The sequence below is a fragment of the Glandiceps talaboti genome, chromosome 4, assembly GCF_964340395.1.
Source record: "Glandiceps talaboti chromosome 4, keGlaTala1.1, whole genome shotgun sequence".
Lineage (NCBI taxonomy): Eukaryota > Metazoa > Hemichordata > Enteropneusta > Spengelidae > Glandiceps > Glandiceps talaboti.
In genome coordinates, this window is record NC_135552.1 from 13,383,545 (window position 1) to 13,408,651 (window position 25,107).

General features: G+C 36.2%; 2 protein-coding genes across 2 annotated transcripts; one reads left to right on the forward strand and one right to left on the reverse strand.

Moving 5' to 3' along the window:
• The first annotated feature begins 1,634 nt into the window (after positions 1 to 1,634).
• On the forward strand, positions 1,635 to 9,890 carry LOC144434192 (low molecular weight phosphotyrosine protein phosphatase-like). Its single transcript, XM_078122645.1, has 5 exons — positions 1,635 to 1,719; positions 2,397 to 2,584; positions 3,427 to 3,488; positions 8,346 to 8,445; positions 9,627 to 9,890. The coding sequence occupies exons 1-5, from the start codon at positions 1,635 to 1,637 to the stop codon at positions 9,717 to 9,719; spliced, it is 528 nt and encodes a 175-aa protein (XP_077978771.1). The 3' UTR covers positions 9,720 to 9,890.
• A 933-nt stretch (positions 9,891 to 10,823) lies between these two features.
• On the reverse strand, positions 10,824 to 24,714 carry LOC144433601 (protein FAM199X-B-like). Its single transcript, XM_078121933.1, has 8 exons — positions 24,479 to 24,714; positions 20,998 to 21,120; positions 19,945 to 20,153; positions 18,301 to 18,469; positions 16,929 to 17,080; positions 14,434 to 14,630; positions 13,727 to 13,837; positions 10,824 to 13,325 (listed from the first exon to the last, which is right to left on the reverse strand). The coding sequence occupies exons 1-8, from the start codon at positions 24,508 to 24,510 to the stop codon at positions 13,266 to 13,268; spliced, it is 1,053 nt and encodes a 350-aa protein (XP_077978059.1). The 5' UTR covers positions 24,511 to 24,714; the 3' UTR covers positions 10,824 to 13,265.
• Positions 24,715 to 25,107: the final 393 nt, after the last annotated feature.

Here is a 25,107-nt window from a genome sequence, read left to right on the forward strand (position 1 = left end):
TAACCTGTTAACATGTTTAGGTACAATCCAGACAATATCTTCGTCCAGATGTAGGTATATAAGGCTATGAGTCTCAACTTTCACACACTCAAAAGTGGTCGTAGTCAAGGCCCGTGAGTCAAGGTCAGGATCGGACGTAACATGCGTACTTGGAGCTCAGTCCCTGGGTGAGGGCGCCAGTCATACGTCAGTCACCTGACATACTAGTCTATCTGCTAGACCTCGGATGTTCTTCCGATAGAATACGACACACGCCCAAACATCGCTATCGAGGATGGAACATCCATGTTCGGGCAAGCCCTCACTGCGAACTTCGTTCGCTTATAGTATCGAAAGAAAGCCCGAACGTCTATCAGCAAGACTATGCCTTTTACAGCTGTGAAAGTAATGCTTAAAAGTCTAAATATCCTCTTAAAGTAAAGAAACTCTCCCCAATAAGAAGTGGACGTATCCCCGTCTCAAGATCTCCACCCCACCCCCACCCCCACCTTTTTCCCTCAAGATGCTATTAGACTTTTTATTATTTTTTTATTCTTTTATTTAGATATTTCAACTCTGTTTAGTTGCTAGTTATATGATGGGCTGTAAGCTTAGAGCTTGAATATTATTGCCGAAAATGTCTGAATAGTATAAAAATTGACAAAAACCTCAAGACAACGCGTCTTATAGGAGGAGACACTACGAGACCCCCTAGAACCCCTATGAGAGATATACATATTGCCACCCAAGCTTTCCCCCCCCCCCCCACCTTTTACCTGCCAAGATGATATTACATGTAAACTTTTTTTTGAAATCGCTAATCAGTTAATTATGTAGGTACGTTGTGTGCTAAAAGTATTTGCGAGACTCTCTGAGTCACGATGAAATATCCGGCATGTGAAATTATGATATGGGGGGGGGGGGCGGGGTTGCCATGCCATTATGTCTTAGAAATAAGCCATAGGGGTCAGTAAGATACATCGTACCTCATCTCACCTCTCATGGGAGGGGTTGACCGATGTGTGAGGGCGCCCTGTCACGGCGTACCTTACAGACTAGAATGACAGACTAGGGGTCAGCCCTTTCTGGGGTTTTTACAGGGTCAGTCACTTTTTGTCGGCCCGATAGAAAATCCACCCCAGGCCGGAGAAACTGACAGGTCCCTAACTCATGTGTACATGTCGTCGGTCTCCATTCCCAACCAGGTACACCATACACTGTACGAGGCCGGCTAGTCAAACTATGACAAAACTGTGTGTTTGATATTGGTGAATTTAAACAAGATTTACTGGTAAATGAATATTTAGTGAACGTGGATTGATATCTGGATACTGGTGAATAGTGAATTAGAGATTTTACTTCCTGTTGAATGGTGATCTATGAGGGGTATAACCCCCACCCCCACCCCCATGTAAAGCCATAGATCTATTATTGAGATAATACTAGATCCATGGTGAGGCCGACATGTGTTTTTCTTGTATCTTCTAACCAATTTTCGTCCTGAATTTGAGTAAAATAAAGATGTAACAGAGTGAGAATTGTTCTCAAAAAATGTGTATGCTTTACAAATGTTGATTTTTTTATAGTTGTATTTTGATAATTGTGTTAGGGGGTCAGGCACACCTAGCTAACACTTAAATCCATGTCAATAGAAAATGGCTACTCCCAGCAGTACAGAGACCTCATCGGGGGTGGACAACAGTGCAGCAAAGATACACTCGGCACTGTTTGTATGTTTTGGTATGTTCTTTTTGTTTACGTCAGACACCCATAATACAATTTCGTCGAATTAGAAGATTGTTACATATAAGTTTATACAATTTCGTCGAATTAGAAGTTTGTAACCGTGGAAGTACCACCTATGGTGTGGTACTTTATACTATGTAGCTGCAATCAGTCCTGCTTGCATACGGACTAATCCGGGACTCGATTCTGACAATTGTCAGTAAATATAGACCCGTGCAACGTCTGCAAGCAGGACTACAATAATTGTAGCGTTTGTTGTGATTTTGAGAGGGTTTTCCTTCTGTTTTGTGGGGTTTTTTTCAGTTCCGATGTTTACAAATGGAGTTTGTTTTCAACTTATTTACGAATAACATGGCACGACTTCGACACAAAAAAGCCGAAGTGTTTCATCTTTCGATCTGGTGTAAAGTACTACTAAAGGTAATTCCTCTGTCAATCAGTCATGTCATAACTCAGTACTTGGAACCTTTTTTGAATGATGAAATATTTTGTTAATTCGCCAAATAAACGTGAATAAGTGAAAAAGACAATTTCCAAAGTATTGGTATATCCTCTCCCCCCCCCCCCAATGATGATGTCAAGGTATGCAGTATAGCCAGATGTTGCATACCTAATATGTTAATCATACTATAGCCTCTGTTTTACTCTTCATTTTCTTTTTGTGTTCCTAGGAAATTATTGTAGATCTCCAATAGCAGAAGCAGTTTTTGCAACTTTATTGAAAGATAGAGGTCTGTCCAATGATTGGCTAGTTGATAGTGCTGGCTTGTCTGACTGGCACGTTGGAAAACTACCAGATGAACGGGGCAGGGCTGCATTGAAACTCCACAATATTGTAACCAATCATATAGGAAGACAGGTGAGATATCAATTTTATTGGTTAGTTGAAAGTTGTTGAATCATTATGAGAAAGAATATAAAAGGGGAGATGTAAGAGGGATCGAGAGAAAAAAATTCTGAAATGTTTATGTCGCTATAAATGGAAGTGTGAAAGATTATCATCCGATGAAATTATGTTGATGTATTCATACAATGTTCAGGCCAATGTCAGATAAAGTAAAATTCAAATTTTGGTATGAAAAACAGTTGTCTGGCAGACCTATGGAAAAGTTGGTCCAGAACAAAGACTGTTCCTATTCAATCTGTATGGCTCCACTGATAATCCAAGACCATATGGGAGTCAAATACATTGGGGTTTAATAATGATACAGTGCTTTTCCCCAAACCATGTCAAAGCAGTTAATTTGTTGGTAGATACAGGATAACTATTTCAGTATATTGTAAGTGAATGGATTTTTAGGTACACAAGTAATATGGGAATAGAGTTATGTGTTAACCTTCAGATTCTATTCAACTTTCACTGGCTGCTGACCATGGATTTTGTTTGAACTTCAACAGATTATACTTTGTGTAGTAGTATGTATGCTGTTACTGTTTATATCATTAACTAAATACAGAGCCCACACGGTGTCAATGATGTTTGTGTGTTATCATTTTGGTGTCTATCTCAACATGAAACATTGTGATCAGGCAGGTTCACTGATCTTGATAGTTCATTTAATTGCTTTGACTTGGTTTGGGGTAAAGCAGTATAATATCTCTGTGCACATACATGCTAACCTTGCAGGTTACTTCCATTTCACAAACGGTCTACCAACAAGTGATTAACACATTATAAAATTGATTATCTTTATATTTCAGATAACCAGGCGAGATTTTGCAAAGTTTGAATATATATTTGGAATGGATGATAGCAATTTTTCGTAAGTCGTGTACTCAGTATATATTTTCTATGAACACAACCAATCAGGTTGCAGTAATTAGAACATGCATGAAACAAATGTGCTCACTAATGCACATGCACATACACATATGCACACATACATACACACGAACGCATGCAAACACAAGCATGCACATGCACACACATTCATGCATACGTATGTATGTACGAACGTACACACACACACACACATATATATACATACATACATACATACATACATACATGCATACATACATACATACATACATACATACATACATACATACATACATACATGCATGCATACGTACGTACGTACATACATACTTGTACTCCGGCTGGGCGTTAAATTTTGACTGACATTTACAAATGAGGGCTATTGACCAATCAGGGAAAAACGTGAAGACCGGTGTATCAGCAGAGTAGCAAATTTATCAAATGTCAGTGGCGGGATTGTATTTGCTGTGTATGAGATCCAATTAATGGCATCCAGGGAAGAGTGATTAGACGCAGACAATCATAACAAAAACATGACCGAACAGATAAGACTTCCGTTCACACGTTGAACACTATTTTCGTAATAATAAACATTACCTCAGAGTGTATTTAGAAGGTGAATAAAATACACATACTACAAGGTAGACGGTATAATGGCAGGGAGAAAGCCTCAGAGTGTATTTAGAAGGTGAATAAAATACACATACTACAAGGTAGACGGTATAATGGCAGGGAGAAAGCGACGGTTTGCTGTTATGACAGCTGAGGACGTAGATCAGAAAGTGAAGGCAAGTGTACTGAAAAATACACAGAAAAAAAATACTAGCTCATCATGCAAGTTTGGAATAGTTGGGCCGAAGATAGGGATGAAGACGGAATGGACAAAAAGTCACAATAATTGTGGACAGTTGGGCCGAAGATAGGGATGAAGACGGAATGGACAAAAAGTCACTATAATTGTGGACGGTATTGCATTGTAGTTTGAATGGTATATTTTACTACAACTTGCGAGAGGTAGACGGTACTACTATTGCTTCGTAATACACGACATTTCAAAAGTTTGAATGATGTATTTCATTTGCATGTAATTAATATGCTGTTTCTTTACACTAGACACAGATAAACAATTTCGCTGAAAGTTGTATTTTTGATGTCAGTAGCCAGGTTTTGTTTTATCAGTGGCGATTAAATTTCATATCACTAGTTGCACAAACATGATGGATGTGATTGTATTGAGTAGTTTGTAGTATGAATGTCCTGCATAATAATATCAAGCAAATACACAGTGGTATGAAATACACTGTACATTGGGATGTAAATTGCTATTTTCGTCGTGCAACATAGCGATATACGTGTGTGACATTGAATGTTGACACAGGCGTGTATCCAGTTTGTTGACACGTGTCAGCTTCGATTGGAAGTCACGTTGGCGCCAGGGTGTCTTGTCGAAAATCAAAACATAAACAATGGGTGTATGGAGTTTTTCCTGGAAAGAATATGACACCATTGAATTATTAGCCGGGGTACAAGATAAATGCCATCCTGGCAATACACGCCTCCTACGTCGGCGTGTATTTACCCGGACGGCATTTATTACATACATACATACATACACACATATACATACATACATACATACATACATACATACATACATACATACATACATACATACATACATACATACATACATACATACATACATACATACATACATACATACATACATACATACATACATACATACATACATACATACATACATACATACATACATACCTACGTACGTACGTACGTATGTATGTACATGCATACATACATACATACATACATACATACATACATACACACACACATATATACATACATACATACACATATGCAAGTACATACACTACATGCACTCCATAAATCTATGGACAGTGATTTTTGAAGTCTTCAGGCTTCTTTGCGGCAATGGTAGAGACAATTACTCCCAATAAGGGTGGTGCTAGTGATTTCTGTGTTTCTCTTGAACTGTATGAGTGACTCTATATTTATGGCTTCTCACCAAATTTTTTTCAATGTCGCCCTCTGTGGCCGGATAAGGAAATAATAAGGGCAGAATGACATGACGTATCTTACAGTCTATTAGGGTGAGGTTTTTTTTTTTTTTGTTTCTCATCTCCAATGGAATAGTCAGGTGGGGCGGGCGGGCGAAATAAAAAAAAAAGGGGGCAAGAAAAAAAAATCTGTATTTTTCCAGTTGTATTCTCTCTCCTTTCTGTCCTGTCAGTCTCTCTACAACTTCTTTTCTCTTTTCTTTATTGAATTCCTTGTTACAAGTCTCTTTCCTTCATTTTAGCAAGGTTGACAAGTCTGTAGAATAACTTTGTAAGAAGATGAATACTTATCATCCTGATGGGTGTAAATCTGTAGCCATGAACTATTGTGTGATTTTATCAGGAGTACTAATACATTCGTCCTATTAATCAAAGTGGCATTGCCATCGCTAACAATTTTTTCAAGTTATCCAATTTGAACTTCAGTGTGTAACTTTTTGAAACACTTACATGATGATTGTCATCAGTGTGCGAGATGAATTTTCATTTATATAAATCATTACTTCTATGAAACATTTTTTCTTCAGTGTAAACTTGTCAAAATAATCCACCAGATAACATGTAAACATTTCTAGAACTCAGAATTCCTTTGGGATTTACTGTTTAAAAGTAATTAAAAGTAATAATGTAAACATCGGAATCATGCATGTCATGGATCATGAAACGCTATGGAGTCGATCATTTCCCCGATGATACAACTGATTTAAAGCTAAAACCTGGTCAAGAAATTAGGAATGCAGTATGACTTTTACCAATTTTAAGCATAATTTTGAAAATGATGGAAATATTCTGAGCTATTATTACATTGCAGCAAAATGTACTGCGCGACAGTATTAATTTCGAGCCCTGTCCCTCATCAAACCTCAACGGCTTCAGCCATGATGAAAGACACATGCCGCTCTGATGTAACAAAGGGGGTGGGTGGGTGGGTGGGTGGGTGGGAGGGTGGGGGGGGGGGGGGGGTAGACGGCAGTGTTCTGCCAAGGTTTCCAACAAATGGGGACAAAGGCCCCTTGGTTGCAAAAAGTGGTGTCATTTGACAGGGAGTGGGGTCAATTATTATTGTCTATGAAATATTCATATAAATTATCTGAGACCACTGTAGAGATACTGTGGTCTGAGATATTCCATTACGTATAGACCATTACCTAACTACATAAAAAAAATCCATTCATAATAACAGTTCCCAGTAAGCTATTTTTTGAAAATTGTGTACTACACATTACATCTTAATAAAAGAAGGCAATTAAGATTATGTAATTTTAAGTCATTTCTACAGAATATATTATATATTGTTTAGAAAGATTGGACAGCCAGGTAGTCACAATTTTTAATCTGAATATCAATGAATAGCAGTGCTCAAATTTTTAATTCCCTTTTTTTCTGACAAGGACAAAGAACTTCAAAATAAGTCACAGTGAACATATGATTGTCAAGAATAAAAACTTGGAGAAATCCTAAACTTGTAACCACTTGTTTCATTTTTGAAATTGTTAGTACACTGCTGTGTTTATCATTCCCTCTTCAAATTCATGACATTTTGAAGAAAAAAAATCCCTGACTTTAAAAAGTACCAAAGGTGAACGAAAAACTTACAAATAATAGTCAAACAAACTTTGAAATAGTTTATTTTTTATCAATTAACCGTTACTGGCTGTGTATCATGATTTGGTCCTGCTATATCAAATGACAGCATAGTTACATACCGTAAATTTGATACGGAAAGCTGACATTAGGTGTCCTTGACAGTCAGAACTTGAATCTTTAACTAAAACTACGTCAAACTACGTCAACAACGTCAAAGTTGGGATGCTCTGTAAATGCCACATTAATTTTTTTCTGATTTGTACAACAAGTTCGTTCTTCATGTGTGACCGTCTATAGTGGCCATGCCAGTGATTACGCATTGATTCAGTGCCCAACATTCACATGTGTCACTGTCAACATCATGCAACAAGATCCCCTAACACAGCTTTTTCGGAATCAAAATACACATGTACTCATTTAATTTAACCCATCCACAAATGAAAATCACAACCTGTCCCATAAATTTGGTTTACTCAGGCTTCTGAGCTGTGGCAGATATAATAGATGTTCCGCGTTCCGGTAGCAAGTTCAGTGTTTCGCACACGTCAGTGAGTAGGTCAGAGGTCACGACAGTGACGATAGACAAAACATGTGACGAGAGACGTCCATTTCGACGTCTCATCTACTCCCTCTAATGTTTCAATTTGTAAATAAAGTTTATCAAAGTTGATCTTTTTGTGGCATTTTTTTATGTTAACAACAGAACAACGCGTTGTCACTGTATCTTATATGATGTCAACAAAACTTTCCCATACGCAGTCAGTGGGTTGACGTCGAGTCAGAGCCTGGCCTGGTCCGGCCGTGGACTTAGATAATTTTGATATCTGCCGTAAAATGAATTTGCCAAAGCGACGCAAGGTGGGAAAATTATTGCGTCATTTGTAATTTTAGGGGGCCAATGTCGCAAGGTCGTGGCCTCGGCAGAACTGGTCTAAGACGCCATGAGGAACCTTACAATTTTGCTGTGCTCAGGGGTCGGTCGGAAATAAAAAAACTTTTTTTTTTCTGATGTCGGAGCTGCAAATTAGGGTCGGTCGGGAGATGAGAAACAGAAAAATAAAAAGGGCCGCCCTTAAAGTAGCCAACGTGTTGTATGAATTCAACAACAGACTTGAGTAAACAACATATTTGATAACAAATACATTTGTAATTATTTTGTTTTATTTCAGAATGTTAAATGATATGAAACCCAAGAACTCCAAGGCAATAGTGAAACTACTAGGCTCATATGACCCTCAAGGTTCTGAAATCATTGACGATTGTTACTATGTAAGTACTAGTAATTTATTTTTCAAAGTTTACAGCGGTTATTCAAGGCCTGTGTGAAAACAGTTACAGCAATTTTATAATTTTGATATTATTCATGTATTTACCCATTATCATCAGAATTGCAGTCATTACTGCCCTCTAGTGGTGGATGAGAGACATTGTGATTTAAATATTTTCTTATTAGGTGTAAAAAAAAATAATTGTGTGGTTTCCATTACATTCAATTTTAAAATAGGTGGGGTAGGTAGATTTCATATTTTATTTTATTTCATTTTTTTATACGTGTGTGAGTGTCTAGTTCAGATTTTCCATTGTTTTCCAAATGGTCTCTATGTTGTTTATTTCTTCCTATCAGATGTACAGCTATCACAGATTGGAAGAATAGTTTTATATTGTCTTTTTAAGTTGATGTCAGTTTCTGCACCCACTATTTCTTGTGAGACTTTACAATTTTTTTTATTTTATTATTATTTTTCTCAAATACGTAAAAAAAAGGGTTGGCATGAAAAACTAGGTAACAGGAACCAAACAACTTTTTTTATTTGGCCTTAGCAAAGAGCGCTACACTGGTATGTTATGCCTTCATAAGTATAAGCCAAAAACTAAATTAGAAAAAGGAACAATGCCCCTAATGGCAAAATTAAGAGAGCCATGGTTAGACTTTTAGCCATGATAGTGTATTACTTGAGTCAAAGATTGTGAATGTGTGTCTAAAATCTGATAATTTTTCAGCAATTCAGTTCTGCTAGATGACTAGTCTGTAAGGTATGCCATGGACAGGGTGCCCTCACACATCGTACAACCCCTTCAAAGCAATCTGATGAGGGCAGATTGATATGATGTATCTTACAGTCTACTAGATGACTTACTCTTTTCGTTCTATTGGGTTTTCTCTAAAGGGGCCATGGCGGGGCGCCCTCACACATCGTATCTTAGTCTACTAGATGACTTACTCTTTGTGTTCTATTGGGTTTTCTCTAGAGGGGCCATGACGGGGCGCCCTCACACATCGTATAATACAGTCTACTAGATGACTTACTCTTTTCGTTCTATACCATGATCTATACAGAGCTGACAAGATTTCCACAGAGTTGAGTTTTTCATTGCGAAAGCAGTTTTACGTGATAGATTTATACTGATGCTGAAAACAAACTGTACTCTTGTTACTTTCCTTTCTGTAGGGTGAAGTAGCCGACTTTGAAAACGTTCTCCTCAAGTGTAAAAGATCGTGCAAGGTTTTCTTAGATGAAGTAAAAAGACAGGATTCATCATAATTCCATCAATCAGCTGAGAACCAGGAAATAATGATAATGTGGTTGTAAATATTTATGGTTATATCAAACTGGAAGTTGAAATGAACACATCAAACTAAAATCATGTATTCAAGAAATTAATGTGTAACCTGTGACGATAGTCATGAGGAGGAAAAACTGACTACTTTATTCAGATGGACAAACAAGGATGTGTTAAACATAATGCTTGTAGAAAAACTATCGATAATTTAACTCTGTATTTTTTTTAAATGTCAATAAACAGAATTCAACATATTGGACAAGATCATCAAACATTGTCATCTCAATTGGGAATAGGGATAGATATTAAATGTGGAGGGAGGGGGGGGAGAGGAAGTAATTGGAAACTAGCCAGTCCAACAGAAGGTCTTACGTATATATATAGTTAGGGGCATAGTTTGGATTTGGCACTAAAATTAAGGTCTCTGTTATATAGACAACTCATTTCAGAAGACTGAGATTACTTCATTATTGGAATAAAGTTATTTACACTACACTTACAACATGCCAAGATTCCCTGTCACAAACGCTGTAGGTTCGAAATCATTTCCATATGAAAAGATACCTTACTTGAGGTGTGAACTGACTGTCAATCGGTGATTGCTCTGACAAATATCACTGTTTGCCCAGGTTTCAATCCCACGGGTTGGGGGGGGGGGGGGGTACACTGAGAAACGTGTACGCCTACTCTACCTTCATCGCTAAGCTTATCTTTTGTTCCACTTGATCGGTAGTTTATTTAGTCTCAGGGTGGTCATAAGCCATTAATTCGGTAATGCTGAATTTGTCCGCGTTCAGGGGATTAGCCTCGATACATGGTTTGTGCCAGCCAATCCCGTCATGCAAGTCATTTCCATGAAGATTTGGTCTCTCACATCTCCAACTTAATACTCTCCATTTCTAGAACTTCTTTTTCATGGTTTTCAGTGTTTGGACTGTAATGTTGGTCCAGAATTCCTACTGGCTGTGGTTGGTCTGTGTGGCTAAGTAAACCCACCACCTCCAATGCAACACTCCCACACATTCATGTAAATGAAAAAACCAAGAAAAACAAGACCACGCACCAACAAATTCTTTTGCATATTTTTTATTTTACTTTTTCTTGTCAAGTATGTCCATGGTTTCCTGAAGGTTTAGAAGAACCTCACTAAGCCCAGCTTATGGTTGAAATATTTCATGTTGACATCAGATATGTTTTTGAACTTTTCCTGAAATAGCAACACCTCTACAATTATTAGTCATAATTTCAAAACATTTTATTCTTTCACAAATCAATCACGTCGAGTTTATTTTATACTTTGAACTTGTTTAAAGTAATCATTCTCAGTTCATTCTTTTGAAAAAATTCATTTCTAAAATTTTGTAATAAAACCACAGTAGATCGGACTGAATTTTGGCAAAACAGACGTGATTTTGCTCTCTGGCAATTTCCTTTCAAGGTCATGATGTTGCTGCTCAAAATTCCTGCAATAGTTAAGTGACAAAATGGCCGTCATATAATTTATGAGCAGCAAAGATTTAGAGTCAATACCCAAATTATTTGATACAAATGGAGCCAGATAAGAGTTAGAGATGGTATGGAAACACTTGTCAACAAGTTTCATTGCCTAATTTATAATGAGATACCCTGTATTCTACAACAAATAAACAACCTTCCCTGAAATCTGTACGATTTTCTAAACTCTGACATTTCTTACAGCTACTGTGGTATTGTGGAGAGCATAGCTATTCAGGAAAGTATCACCTCTGATAATGTCAAATACAGACTGACTGTTCAAACCATTGACTGGGCTGTAACAATTAACTTCCTACCTGCATGGAAATAACACTCAGAAATGTACAATAGAGCGAGATCACATTATCAGGGAAGAATAACTCTTACTCCATGACTGGGGTACACCACTAACATAGGAGCTTACATGTATTCGTTCACCAATGTGTAACTGTTGATGAATGTTTCAATGCATTACTGCCTGTAATTCTACATAGTAAAATTGGCACCATGAATAAAAGATCCACAATATCATGACATTTCACTTTCTGACATAGCTGGATTGTTTGTGTGTTTGGACGTATACTTCCTACGACATCAAAGGGTGCATTATTTGGTGATCACATGACATTTGTTCTGTGTTGTCAATAGTCTGTAAAGTACCCCATGACGGGGCAGAGCAACACGATGAATCTTACAGTATATGTGGCTGACACTTTTGGTAGCAATCTTTGTAGATAACAACTCTGTATTTACCTGCAGTGTTATTGTTCAGTCAAAATGTCCATCGATGTCAGATTCCATGAACTATGGATAATTTTCAATCTTTTTATAAAAAAGGCTGTTATTGTCAGTTGTACCAATCAAATTAACATTCTAAATTCCTTACCAACACAAGCTCACTAATAATTTCAAATCAAATTGTTAATTCTCAATATCCCCATTCCATCACCGTGGGTTCCAACCGAAAATTTCAAGAAGGCAATGATACAATTACAATGTACACAACTATCCACCAAATTTTGTTTTGTAAAATATCACATTTACATAACAAATACATTTGGTGTTATGCAAATATATACTCTACATAACAATGTTGAGTACAATTTAATTGTCTATTGTTATCCATGTTTGGAGGTCTCTACAATAAAGTTGAGCTAAAATACCCTGCCTTGACTCACCGATTTAGTCTTCTTGCCCTATCTAATAAATAATCTGTCCTTCTGCAAGTCAAGAATGAACACTACCTTTCTCTTTCAACATCACTGGCAGACAAGATGATGAAACTTAGAAATATTGAAAATGAAATTCTGATCATTTGTGAGATACTGGTAAGGAATGAGGACACTGGGCACTAACTGCATGGCAAATGTTTCAAGTTATGGTGTATCCCAGTCAATGTGAGCGACTTTTCTTTAAAAATAACAGAATTCATCCTTTTGTAGTGATACATTGACAATGTTTCATGTTCCAAAGTAAGTACTGCATTCATAACAATGGCTGCTGTATTTAACATGACCAACATGTTTGAAGGTATGAGGACAGTGACATGTTTGCCCGATGCAAAGTTTTACCAATCTTGGGTCAAATTTCCTATCTTCATGATTATTTGACAACCAATGTTCTCTCTGGAAATATTTCATAAAGGAAAGTAATAATTTTTCACAAAAAATGTATATCTGTATACAGATATTCCCTGAAATGATACGAGTGAAAAACAATTCCTTGAAACATTTTGACAAACCTTGGGCAAAAATGAAGTACAGTTGACTGACTAATATAATAGTCTGCATTTACATAATCAAGCTAGGGGGTTAGGTTAGACCCCCTAACCTAAACCCTATTTGCATCACTGACCGTACTTCATTTGCCCGAGACCTTGTCCTTCAAATTAAGACTGTATTGCACCTGAAACTTTGTGACGTGTTTTGTTATGAAACAGTTCTGTTGTCTTTCCTGAGTGTGATTCCAGACATCGTACAAAACAAAGTGAAAATTAATTTTCAGAATTCATCATATTAGGATTATTTAGTGTCTCATAATATATCCACCTCCTCTTCGTCTTCATCAACTTCACATATTGTTAGTGATACGACCTGAAATAGAATCAAAGAATAATATCAGACTATCACACATGTGACATTACGTTGCCGCCATTTTTTCTGGGTCTGCAACCATTTTGGATCAAGAGATTAAGCAAATTTCAAGATAACACTTCTGTTTACCTAAAATTTGTAAGTTTAATACTCTCATGGACAATTTTCATACATTACAAACCAACTTGACATAACAGAGAGTATCGATGAACCAAAAATAAATTTGAAATCTTAAAGACTCAAATATTTAATAGGTACAACTGTAAGTTTGATTAAATAGCTGGGCATTTTAGTTTTAGGTGATGGTATTTTAATGATGCAAAAGCCAACGTTATCTCCATGACTACAACTCAACATCATCTCCATGACTACAACTGAGCATCCTCTCCATGACTACATACCTCTTCTTTACGAAATAAACCACTTCTTTTCTCTTTCATCGCTTGTCTGTGTTCTTTTCTTTGTTTTTGTCGTTGTGCTTTTATTTGGTTTCGTTTTTCTCTCGTCTGTTTCTGTAAAAAAAACACATGTACAGTTTAACACAAGTAAAGGCTTGAACCTTTCAATTCAAGAGATGTTTTTGATGACCAAACATAGTACGAAAAGTTGGCAGGTACAATCAGTTTGTCACCAGCCTGTTTACTGCGCAGCACTGTTAAGATACATCGTTAGCAAGTTGTACCTCTTAGCCCTTGTATTGTCATTCTTGCATTGTAAAAATGGATAATAACGGGTTGAAAATGCTTGCCCAATAGCCTGGTCGATCAGTGCACAGTCCCATGACAACCAGTCAGACTGTCCTCATTCATACGAATCAGTGTGTAAATATACACACGTTATGCTACATGGGGCAAAACATGAAGTGGACATGTGGTAATTTACATATAATTTGCATGATATAGTAACTTTATGTAACTTTAACCCTGGGGATGCTGGATAACCATGATGACAACTGTTGGGGGATGTGGCTACCCTGAATCGTTTGAAAATAGTCTCAGAACAAGCTTAAAATGCGAGGGTGAGGACTAAGACCAGCTAACGATGTATCTCAGCAGCACAGGTTCTGTCAGCTTGTCAGTGAAAGATTCTAACGAGGCTGTTAACTCACCTTTGAAGGTTTAATTCTTTGTTCTGGTGAAGAACTGCATCTACTTTCATTGGAAGAGCTTTCATCACTTGATTTGTGTGAATTTCTAGATGGTGTATTATTACAAGTCGTGTTATTACTCATTTCTCCGTCACTTGAGTTCTTCTTGATATATTCTCGTATCCTTTGAAGTTTTTCATCATTCAGAGATTGTATATCTGAAACAGACATGACATGACAGGACATCAGATTTTGGTATGAAGTGGCTCACTGACACTATTTGAATCATCAATTTCTTTTCTTCCAATCTGTATACGGATGTGCTTTAATTTTAATTTATAACAGATACTACTTCAGAGGAACACTATTATGAATTAAGGACATCCTTAGTCCCTAGCACCAATTCTTTGCTCCTCAAAAATAAATACGTAGTATTTTGTTAGTCTAAGTTCACATACATACATGGAGGTAAAAACTGATACATAATTTGTACTACATCCCTTTCATCGCTTTTTTACATGCAAATCATGTTTAGTTACCGATGGTTAGCAGCAACACCAACAACATGAATTTATGAATCTATTTGGGTAACTTCACATTCAAATGTAGAATCAATGTGAACATCCCAATGCAAGTCTAATTTGGTTAGATATTTGTCTGTAGAAGACTAATCCATCCATTGATTGAACACAGCAAAGGATAAATTACGGTGAGATTCTAAATTACGGCGAGATTCTACTTCATATGTATGCATAAAACTGACCATTTACGGTAAAAGGCACAGTTTGATACACATGGTGTAGAACACATATGATCACATATAGCCCTGACTCTCAGTCTGTAATGATTTTTTATAACAATTAATTTCAACCATACTTTCATTCTTTCTTTTTTTGGAAAAGTTTCCATTTTTTAACAAGACCAAGCTGTATAAAATAAAACAGTCTAGATCTGCATATTTGGCCTGGAAAATGAGACAGAACTGAAGAAATTACATAAAATGTCATTTCTCAAACTGAACACAGAACACAAAGGTACAGACCACGCATAGTAATGCATTCACAGCCCAGAGGAAATAAAAATGGAAATTTACAAAGGAAATATATGTATGGAAATATACAAAGACCTTTACGTGGTAATGTTCAACAGAAATACATATTATATGCCCTTCAGAAAGCTTCAACATTGAGTAGCATTAGTTCCATTAGTTTGGCATTTATCACCAAAGACCAATGGAAATTGATAACATGAGATTTTACTCTGCAATATTACCAAACAGAATATTTCTGATTCATGATATATAAGCTAAAAACAAGATATACATATGGTGGGGTCTATGATTCTGTCGTGACTTTGGATAGCTAAAAATTATCATACAACCCATTCAACACCCCCACCCCCCCACCCCCGGTTCAAATTTATACAGCAATCAATAATCGGGAATAAAAAGCAAGATTTCAAAGTAATACATTTCAGATGACAATACTGTACAGAGTACATATATAATGTTCCTAATTTATTATGCCATGATAAATGATATACAATGAGTATTGTCTGCAGAGCTTAAATCCAGACTTCTACACAACAAGAAGTCCGGTAGTTATACTCTGCAGTGTTTATTCTTGCACTGACAGTAAACTTTGATATCACAAGTTCAAGATCACAAAGTCTGCTTCAGTGCACGGAATCCTTGCCACTAAAAATAGTTTACCTTCAAGGTCACTCATGAATAATATTTCAATTTTAACCACCTAGGTTAGTCATAAATCATATCATTTTTACCACCTAGGTAAGTCATAAATCATACTCTAATTTTTTTGCCCACCTAGGTAAATAATTAACTACACATCAATTTTATACCACCTAGGTTACTCATAAATCACATATTTTTCATCATCCTACCATAAATCATACAATTGTGAGTTGACGGATTACAACTATAAAATCAAACCACACTCAAAAAGGACCAGAACATTTTGTTAGTGAACAATAATTTGTTATATTGTTTGAATAGAACAGTAAAGATTTATTACATTACAACAGGTGATGACAGAAAAAAAAAGTTTTAGGACAACAGCAGAACACAAGTTCTATCATTTAAAGAAAAGCATATGCGACTTTCTAAGACACATTAAGACTTGATAAGTTTTTTTTCCTGGTAGTAAGAATTATACAGCTGCTGACATCAGACCATAGACAAACCGAATCTGCTACATACAGGGAAAGTAAACACCTGAATTGGATTAATAACACTTGGCACAGCATGTTGGAAGTACAGAGATTTATATTGCATTTCATCATTTGATGAGAACAGTTTTATGGCCAATTTATATAATAGTTCACATTCCCCTGGCATTTCATGTACACATAAAACTGTTCTTATCAAACCATGAAATGTAATACAAGCCTATGCTGTTCCAAGTGCTATTAATCCAATTCATCAGTTTACTGTTTGTAACTGGTTCTGTTCATCTACGGTCTGATGTAGGCAGTTGTACATACTAAAAAAAACTTACCTATGACAAATTCACTATCAGTTGGTAATATAACTGCATTGGGGTTAATAATTCGAATGATTTCCATCTGTTCTCTCAAGCCCATCTCATCGCTAATAGTTTGACCTAGATATTCAACAACAGATGATTTCTCCTCACATGTTAGACTGCTCCTGTGAAGGCAAAAAAAATTGAAAATTATTGAATACTGGTGAAGAAGAAAATTTGTATGACAAAGGGTTTTCACTGATGAATATATTATAATTCTTTCTCTGTTCCACGACTACGCTTTAATTTCATTGGTGCATTCATCAACCATGTAGTAATTCTAACCAACAGCAAAGTCTCTTACATAGAATTGAAGAAACATAGACCTGCTGTAAAATGTTCATGCTTCAATTTCATGTGTTTTCATGTAGTAATTCTAACCAATAGTCCCATACATAAGAATTTGAAGCTACTATAAAAGCAGAACAGAATTTCCACGTATACAGCAAGAACTTGACGATACAATGTCTGCAGAGCTTAAATCCAGACTTCTACACAACAAGAAGTCCGGTAGTTATACTCTGCAGTGTTTATTCTTGCACTGACAGTAAACTTTGATATCACAAGTTCAAGATCACAAAGTCTGCTTCAGTGCACTTCTAGTAGAATAGGTTGACTACTATTTTGATATATAATAAACCTGGTAATTTTCACTCAAACAACTACTTTTTGCTTATTTCATGGAAAAACAAAAACCCAAAAATAAAATGTTTTCTCTACATATACAGAAATTGTGCTGGGCTCAGAAATTCATAAAGATTAAGTCTTTGGGAGTGTTTGTAGTAGACTAAAATGGCAAAATTTTCAATTTGCAAAAATATCTAGATTTAATGTATTACTCTCGTATACTATCAGTACCTCCTGACACATCTAAATTCCAATCTAGTACCATTCTACTACAGCTGCGAATATTCCAGAGTTCCAGTTCTCCATGAAAGTAACAAGAATACACATGAATACATACATAATGAATTTGATCCGTCAAACATTTCAAACATACAAAGTGTTTTTTTGATGATTTCAGTGACTACCTCTGTTAACAGGAATAACTGCAAGTTGTGTCTACATATTAAATTATACTTATGATGAATAGTTAAAAACAAAGATACAAAGACTTAGAAATGACTAACGCTAATATCTGGTAAAATTTCACCATCCGTATGCTTTTGTCAGAATTTCAAAGTTGAAACTTACAAAAATTCTCTGGAACTCTGGTATATTGTGTCGGCGAAAAAATATGTCCTGCCTATGAGAATGGTATATTGTGATTTATAATTTACCCTTACATAATTTTCATAACGAAAGCAAATTCAGTGATAAAGTTATCAATCTTCAAACTACTTACCACTGTGTATTATCTGTTACTTTCCTTCTCTTCCTAGGTACAATTGGAGAGTTATGAAGACTTGGTATTGTGTCTGACTGGGAATCGCTATTTGATACTTCAACATTGTTTGCAACTTGAAGTTCTAATTCACTGTCTGTCCACTCAAACGTACTCAATGATACACCATCTAAAACCCCAAAAACAAAGAGCTAAAATTTTAGAATTCAAATCTTTTCCAGGAGGGTACAGAAAATAAAGACTATCTTAGACACAGTTGGAACAAAAAATTGACAACAATTCCATATTTTAGCATGTGACAAAAGACACTCTGAATTTTGCTCTAACTAAACAAAATATTCTTACTAGTACATGTTTATTCAGTCTGTCACTTGAAAATGTTACATAAGGCCAAAAAATAGTGTGTTGCCGATAACATGGTTAATGAGACATATTTGCTACCAAAGAAACCATTTCAGTTGCAGAGAGAGTTCTATATTAAACGCCACAGTATGATTTTGTAAAATTACAAAAGAGAATTTTTAACAATTAAATACAACGGAACTTAAAATAGCGCCAATGGCATTGTAGCACAACTGCACAGGTTTTTAAAATGTTTACCCACATGCTGATCCATGCTAGGTAGTGTTCATTTGCTGAATGATTATCCAGTTGCCTATCCAGCCCTGCTGTTATCTTTGCAATATACACATCATTTGGCTGTTGCTATGGGTGTGGTCATGTTGCTAGACATATTTGCATACATTTTTTGAGTTTAAATTTTTTGACCAGAAAGGACATTTTTTTTACCCAAACAATTTCCCAACTAGACACTAAAAGTAATGTCCCCACCAAACACTAAGGCAATAGGTCTGGCAGTTTTTGAGTTTAAGTCATCACACACACGCACACACACACACACATACGCACACACACACGCACACACACACACACACAGACAGACGGACACTGCACCATGCCTATAGCACTACTGAACCATATCAGTTCAGTTGTGCTGAAAAACATCCATCTTTTAAATCAACGATGATGAATCATGTTACTTAGGTAAATGGGGCACATGTTATTTTTAAAGGTCTCCTTGACACAGTGAACTTCCATACAACTAGGAATACTGACAATAAATCATTTTGATGTCATATTGGACAGCTGGAATGACTAGATGAAAATAATGTCATTCAGCCTTCAGGGCTCTCCCCAGGTAAAGAAATCATTGTGCTAGCACAATCCTTGCCCCACAGGCCACCATGGCAGGTTTCAAAGTTTTCTATCAACCAAGAGCTTTAGCAATCTTTGAATTACACAATCATTTTTTTTTCAGTAATGATGCAGATGTATATATGTTATACAGATAATTATGCACACACATCATTCAAATAATATCTTAACATTTTATGCAAATCAGTCCGATCCTTACTTTTTATCTTAAGAACAATAACTGTCACCACACTACATGCAAAACTTAAAAATGATAAATTGAAATGCAAAGAACTTACATTTGTTAAGAAAAATTTTGAAAATTATTTTGTGAAAATTTCACATCTGATATTTGAAAAGATAGCTGACTGCAGCAAACTGTGACAGCATAGATTACAGGCAAGACAAGATATAAGAATCCACAGCAGATAAGTTGACATTCAACCATACCTGTTATGTTGCCTTCTTCTAGTATATTCAGAATAGAATTTGAGATGTAGTCATTGTCTGGCGTACTAAATAGATGGTCATCGTCGCCTACATCACAAACATCAATAAATGCATCATCACTGCATTCTGAGCTGGTACCACTCATACTGCATGATGTACTGGACCCTGATGCCTTCAACGCCTGCGTTGCTTCTTTGTGTTGTTTGACCCTGTCACAAAATCACAAAATAATAGTAATCAAGTCCCATATAGCTGATTGGCATGGCTTCACATTGATCAAAACTGGGTGCTTGGGTGAACTTGAAAATAATTTTCCTTTTTTGAATACTTGCATACTGTATACCTATTATTTTGTACTAGAATACAGAAACATTGTGCAGAACACTAGACAAACTGCCTTTTTTTCTGTGACTTTAATATAGGGAAGGATAGATGCAGAGAAATTATCTAGAATGAGATGGAATGCTGTGAGATAAGTATTGTCTGCAGAGCTTAAATCCAGACTTCTACACAGCAAGAAGTCCGGTAGTTATACTCTGCAGTGTTTATTCTTGCACTGACAGTAAACTTTGATATCACAAGTTCAAGATCACAAAGTCTGCTTCAGTGCACTTCTAGTAGAATAGGTTGAATAAATGACAACCTACGGAGTTTACTTCCTGTCACATACGTTTACTTCTCTACCCCTTCTCCCCAATCCATCCAAAATTCCAACAGGAGTGTAGATCTGAACTGACAAAAAAAAATCACAATTTTCCAAAAGCTGATTTTAGTAATTCTGTTTATTTGTAGAGAATATTGCCATCTACTTTGTGAGATCTAAAAATCCTTCAAAATTAGCTACATCATTCCCTGAACAATATACCTTAGTGCAACATTATACCATAATTCAGGAGATAATGGCTTTGTTATTCACGAGCGCTTTCATCTTCTATAATTATACATGCAAGTACCTGGGCAAAAAGAAAAATCCATTGCATCATCCCATTGCCATGACAACAGCATCAGCTATGCATCTTCATCAAGTACTTTATATCTTTGATCTTTTCTTACCTTTCAATTTCTGCTTCAATGGCTGTGATATCCATATCCAGGTTGTTACCACTGGGAGCAATGTACTTGTTGAAGAACTCTGCTTGGTGTTCCTTCGAAAACAGCGGTTCTATACTCCATGGACTGCAGGGAATAAATAAATATCAAAAAATATTACAAAATGACAGAGTTGTTGATATAAATGATAAACTGAGATCTTGTACAGAAGTATCAATATGAAAATTGAATATACATATATCATTTATGGCTACCTTCTAAAAATAGTAATTTCATAACAATTTTATGTCCATTTTTTTCAGAATTTATGTGTAATGTAAAAATGTAAATGTATGTTTACTCCATTGAGCCAGGGAAATACTATAATATTATAAACCTGACAAAGTAAAAGTATTGTCAAGACAAGATAACAGCTTTCAATATGACAACAGTATAGAAATCTGAATGACTTTCAGTGATAAAGTCATTTCATAAAAATTTGATGTACATTCTTTTGGCAGTATTCAGAATTCATGTGTACTTCAAAGAAAGTGTGCACACTGTTGTCCCCTGAAGATAATATTGCAATAGTGACCATAAAATATTTGAGACCAGATTTGATGCTGCATCTATCCATGTGTAACAGTAAATTATATCTGGAGGACTTGTGAACATAACTAGTCATATTTCAACAATTTTAATGAACATTTTTTTGGTGTTAATTTATTCAGAATTTGTGAGTATTGTAATTTGTAGTATTGTACTGTACATCATACTTCTAAATTATTGTTGGACAGTTGGCAATGTAATTTGCAGAAAACAATTTGTGACATGGCAAAACTAAAACAATCAACATCAATATGACGGTCTGTCTTGGACAGTGCTGTAAGAGAGGCTGTGGTTTACAACTACATGTACCATTGAACAATCTGTACATGTATATCACAGACCATGCCTCCAAGTAACAAATTCAACTTGGCATCACAAAATAATTTAAATAATTGATTTTACCACATTATTTATATATATGCATACATGAATTTCAGCTTTGCATTCAATGGGCTATATAGTCCAATAGTGCATGAAAACAAGAATGACATCGCACTCACATTATTTCTCAATATTTGACAGACACATTACAGACATAAAATTACTATTCACTTGTTCCCTCTACATTTTTTTTTACGATGAATAGTGATTGTAATGTGATTATATATCATTATGCAAAATAACTGTCTAGTCTGATGAAAGGGTTTGATAACAATGGACTGAGTATTTTAATGAGAAGGTCAACTCAGCCATAGATGATCCACCAACATTGGTGGAGGGTCAATGACTAAGCCTACACAATGTGCAACAATTCTGATGACCTCCAAGCACATGTTTGGGAGGTAGTACTAATACTATAGGACGTTTTTATACCTCAGCTCCATGGGTAGGATAGTATTGATCTGCATCAGTCATTTTGACTATTTCCACTACAGAATTTGATACACAGTTAAAACAGTCCCTGTAGTAATAGGTATGGCACTTCCAACAAAATGCTCGTTTTCAATTTTTCTTTTGGTATCTCTGTCAGTAGAACCGAACAGTCAACAACACACCATAGAACAGATTGAATCTACAATGTACTATTGAATGGTTCCAGTGTAGAGTGACTATTTCCACACATTTTTTATACAGATAAATTTACTTTCAACCAAAACACAGCTTTCCTGCAGGAGTGCTGTTGATATGGGATACAAATAGGTTAGCTTGTTTGTGTATATAGTCGCTGTAAAACACAACCCATCAAATCAAGGATATCAAGTCAGGTCTTCTTAAAGTACAACAGTCTTAATTCCTTGTCAATCACAATTTTTTTTTCAGTTATCGCAGTCCAAAAATGTATGGTCTGATTCACTCGATAAGAAAGTTTTCTATAAATTTATACCTAATTATATCAATGGGGTAGATGCATGTACATGTAACTGTTAATAAATGTGTGAGTACCACATTGGGACTGCCACATATTGAAACCTGACCCGACCCCGACCTGGCCTTAGATTACCCATGCTATACTTATGAATTTATCAGCTGATGAACAACTACAGCCTGGTTTTGAAGAAAATAAATTTGCAATATTGGTGAGGGCATGTACAGATTACATAACATGACCTAGCCTTAATTCAATGTCCAAATGTTTTAAAATTAAAGAGCATGTTTCTTACAGCAAAATTTCATTTCATGTATTTCACCTTTGATGCATCTAGAATATCTGTAAAAGTTCCAATACTCTTCACAGAGGAGAAGTATGTCTGTCTGGTGCTCAGCAAGAAGACTAATAGATAATGTTGTTGAAATTAATATTACATTTGATGTCAAGGTCACCTTGCAAAGTTCATGGCAAACCATTCATGATAAAAGATTGCTGTCCATTTTAGCCCAGCTCACAAGCCACCAAGAACAGCTTTCTATGTTTTCCTCAATATTATCAACTACATGTAATAATGATTATTTGATATACATATTTTATGAAACACCACTGGTCAAGATAACCCCCTCATCCCAACACATACACACCCAATAATAACCGCAATATGTGCAAGAAATGTGTGCACATCATAATTTGGACTACTGAAACATATTGAATAATTAACTGTTATCTTACATTATTACTTAGTAAGTCAATTAATCATGGGAAAAGAAACCTGGCCTCTTTCAGGCAACCCAATATGTAGACCTTCAGTTCACAAGTGTTAGTCATGGGCCAAGCAACGTTTCTTTGTATATGCAACATTCCTAATCAAACACATGGTGCCGGTGCTACAGTACAAGTGGGCGGTGGTTACCAGAACCGACAGAATTGCGGGTGAAACTATATTTTGTTAATTCATAAATTGTGTTTTTCCTTGCTTAGGTTTAACTATAAGTGATCAGTAACTCACGGACAACACTGTTCGGCGTTGGTTTTGTTTCAAGCTCTTGTATTCTTGTACTGCGTAAGTCAATACACAACATGTCCACACATTAGCCATGACGGTCACGTTGACGTGGCGACGAGACATGCCGACCAGACTCTCTCTTTATCGGCGGTTTCGAGACAAATTAACACAGCACAAAAATATACCATAGCACCCTACCTACATATTCTATGTGATTATGGGAAATTGCCTTTAAATTGTAAACAGAACACTGTTTTAATTTGTGCCCAAAATGCTACCCCTCTGAAGGCAACGTTCGGAACAGCTGATTTCAATATCGCTGAGAATTTCCCACAGCACGACGACCCATCATGAAATGACTAAGCCAGCTTCCGGTTTGTTGTCTGCAAAAAATGACCAACATTTCGAAGAGGTGACGACCTAATTTGAGATAGTCATCGCTTATGTAGACATACAAATGGTTTGATAAAACTGTTATTATGTCCAGGAAAGGAGATGACGGCCAAATCATGGTCCGTCCAACCAGTAAAAGAAGAAATAAGCAGGCGTAAAAGGCGTGTGTAGGTCCGTATGGAACTCACCTCGTTAACGTTACACTGGATTCAGCGATCATTTTTGTGTCTTTCTCCGGCCGTTTTGGCCTTAATTTTCACCAACAGTTGGCGTGACAAGTATCTAATCAGAGCCTTTCACTTAATGAGCGAAATGGTATGATATTACGCGTTTCTTTGTAAAATTTACACCTTCGGTAGTCCTACCCTTTCAACATGCACCGGGAAATAGTGGGGACAATAGAATGTAGATGCCATACACGTCATGTGGGTACCTCATTAGGCAATATTGCAGATGAATCAAGAAATTTGATTGGTCACTATTCAGACATGACAGCTTGATATGGGCGGGACTTCTGTAAAAGTATCCAATGGCAGAGACTGTTACATTACCATCAGGGGTTGCCACGGTAAACACGTGCGTGATAAATGTAACCAATCATATCAAAGTAATTTCCCCGCCAGTTCCGAAGGTCACCTTCGATCCTCTGTTAATGTTAATGTTGCCCTTTTCAAACATTTTCATATAAATATATAACCAGGTTATTTTCGGAGACGTTTGTTTTCATCACCTACATCATAAAATAATTTGTCCACCTTCTAAAAAGGAGAGAAGGGAAATTATTTTATCGTATGGCTACAGCGAGCTCCCAGTCAGC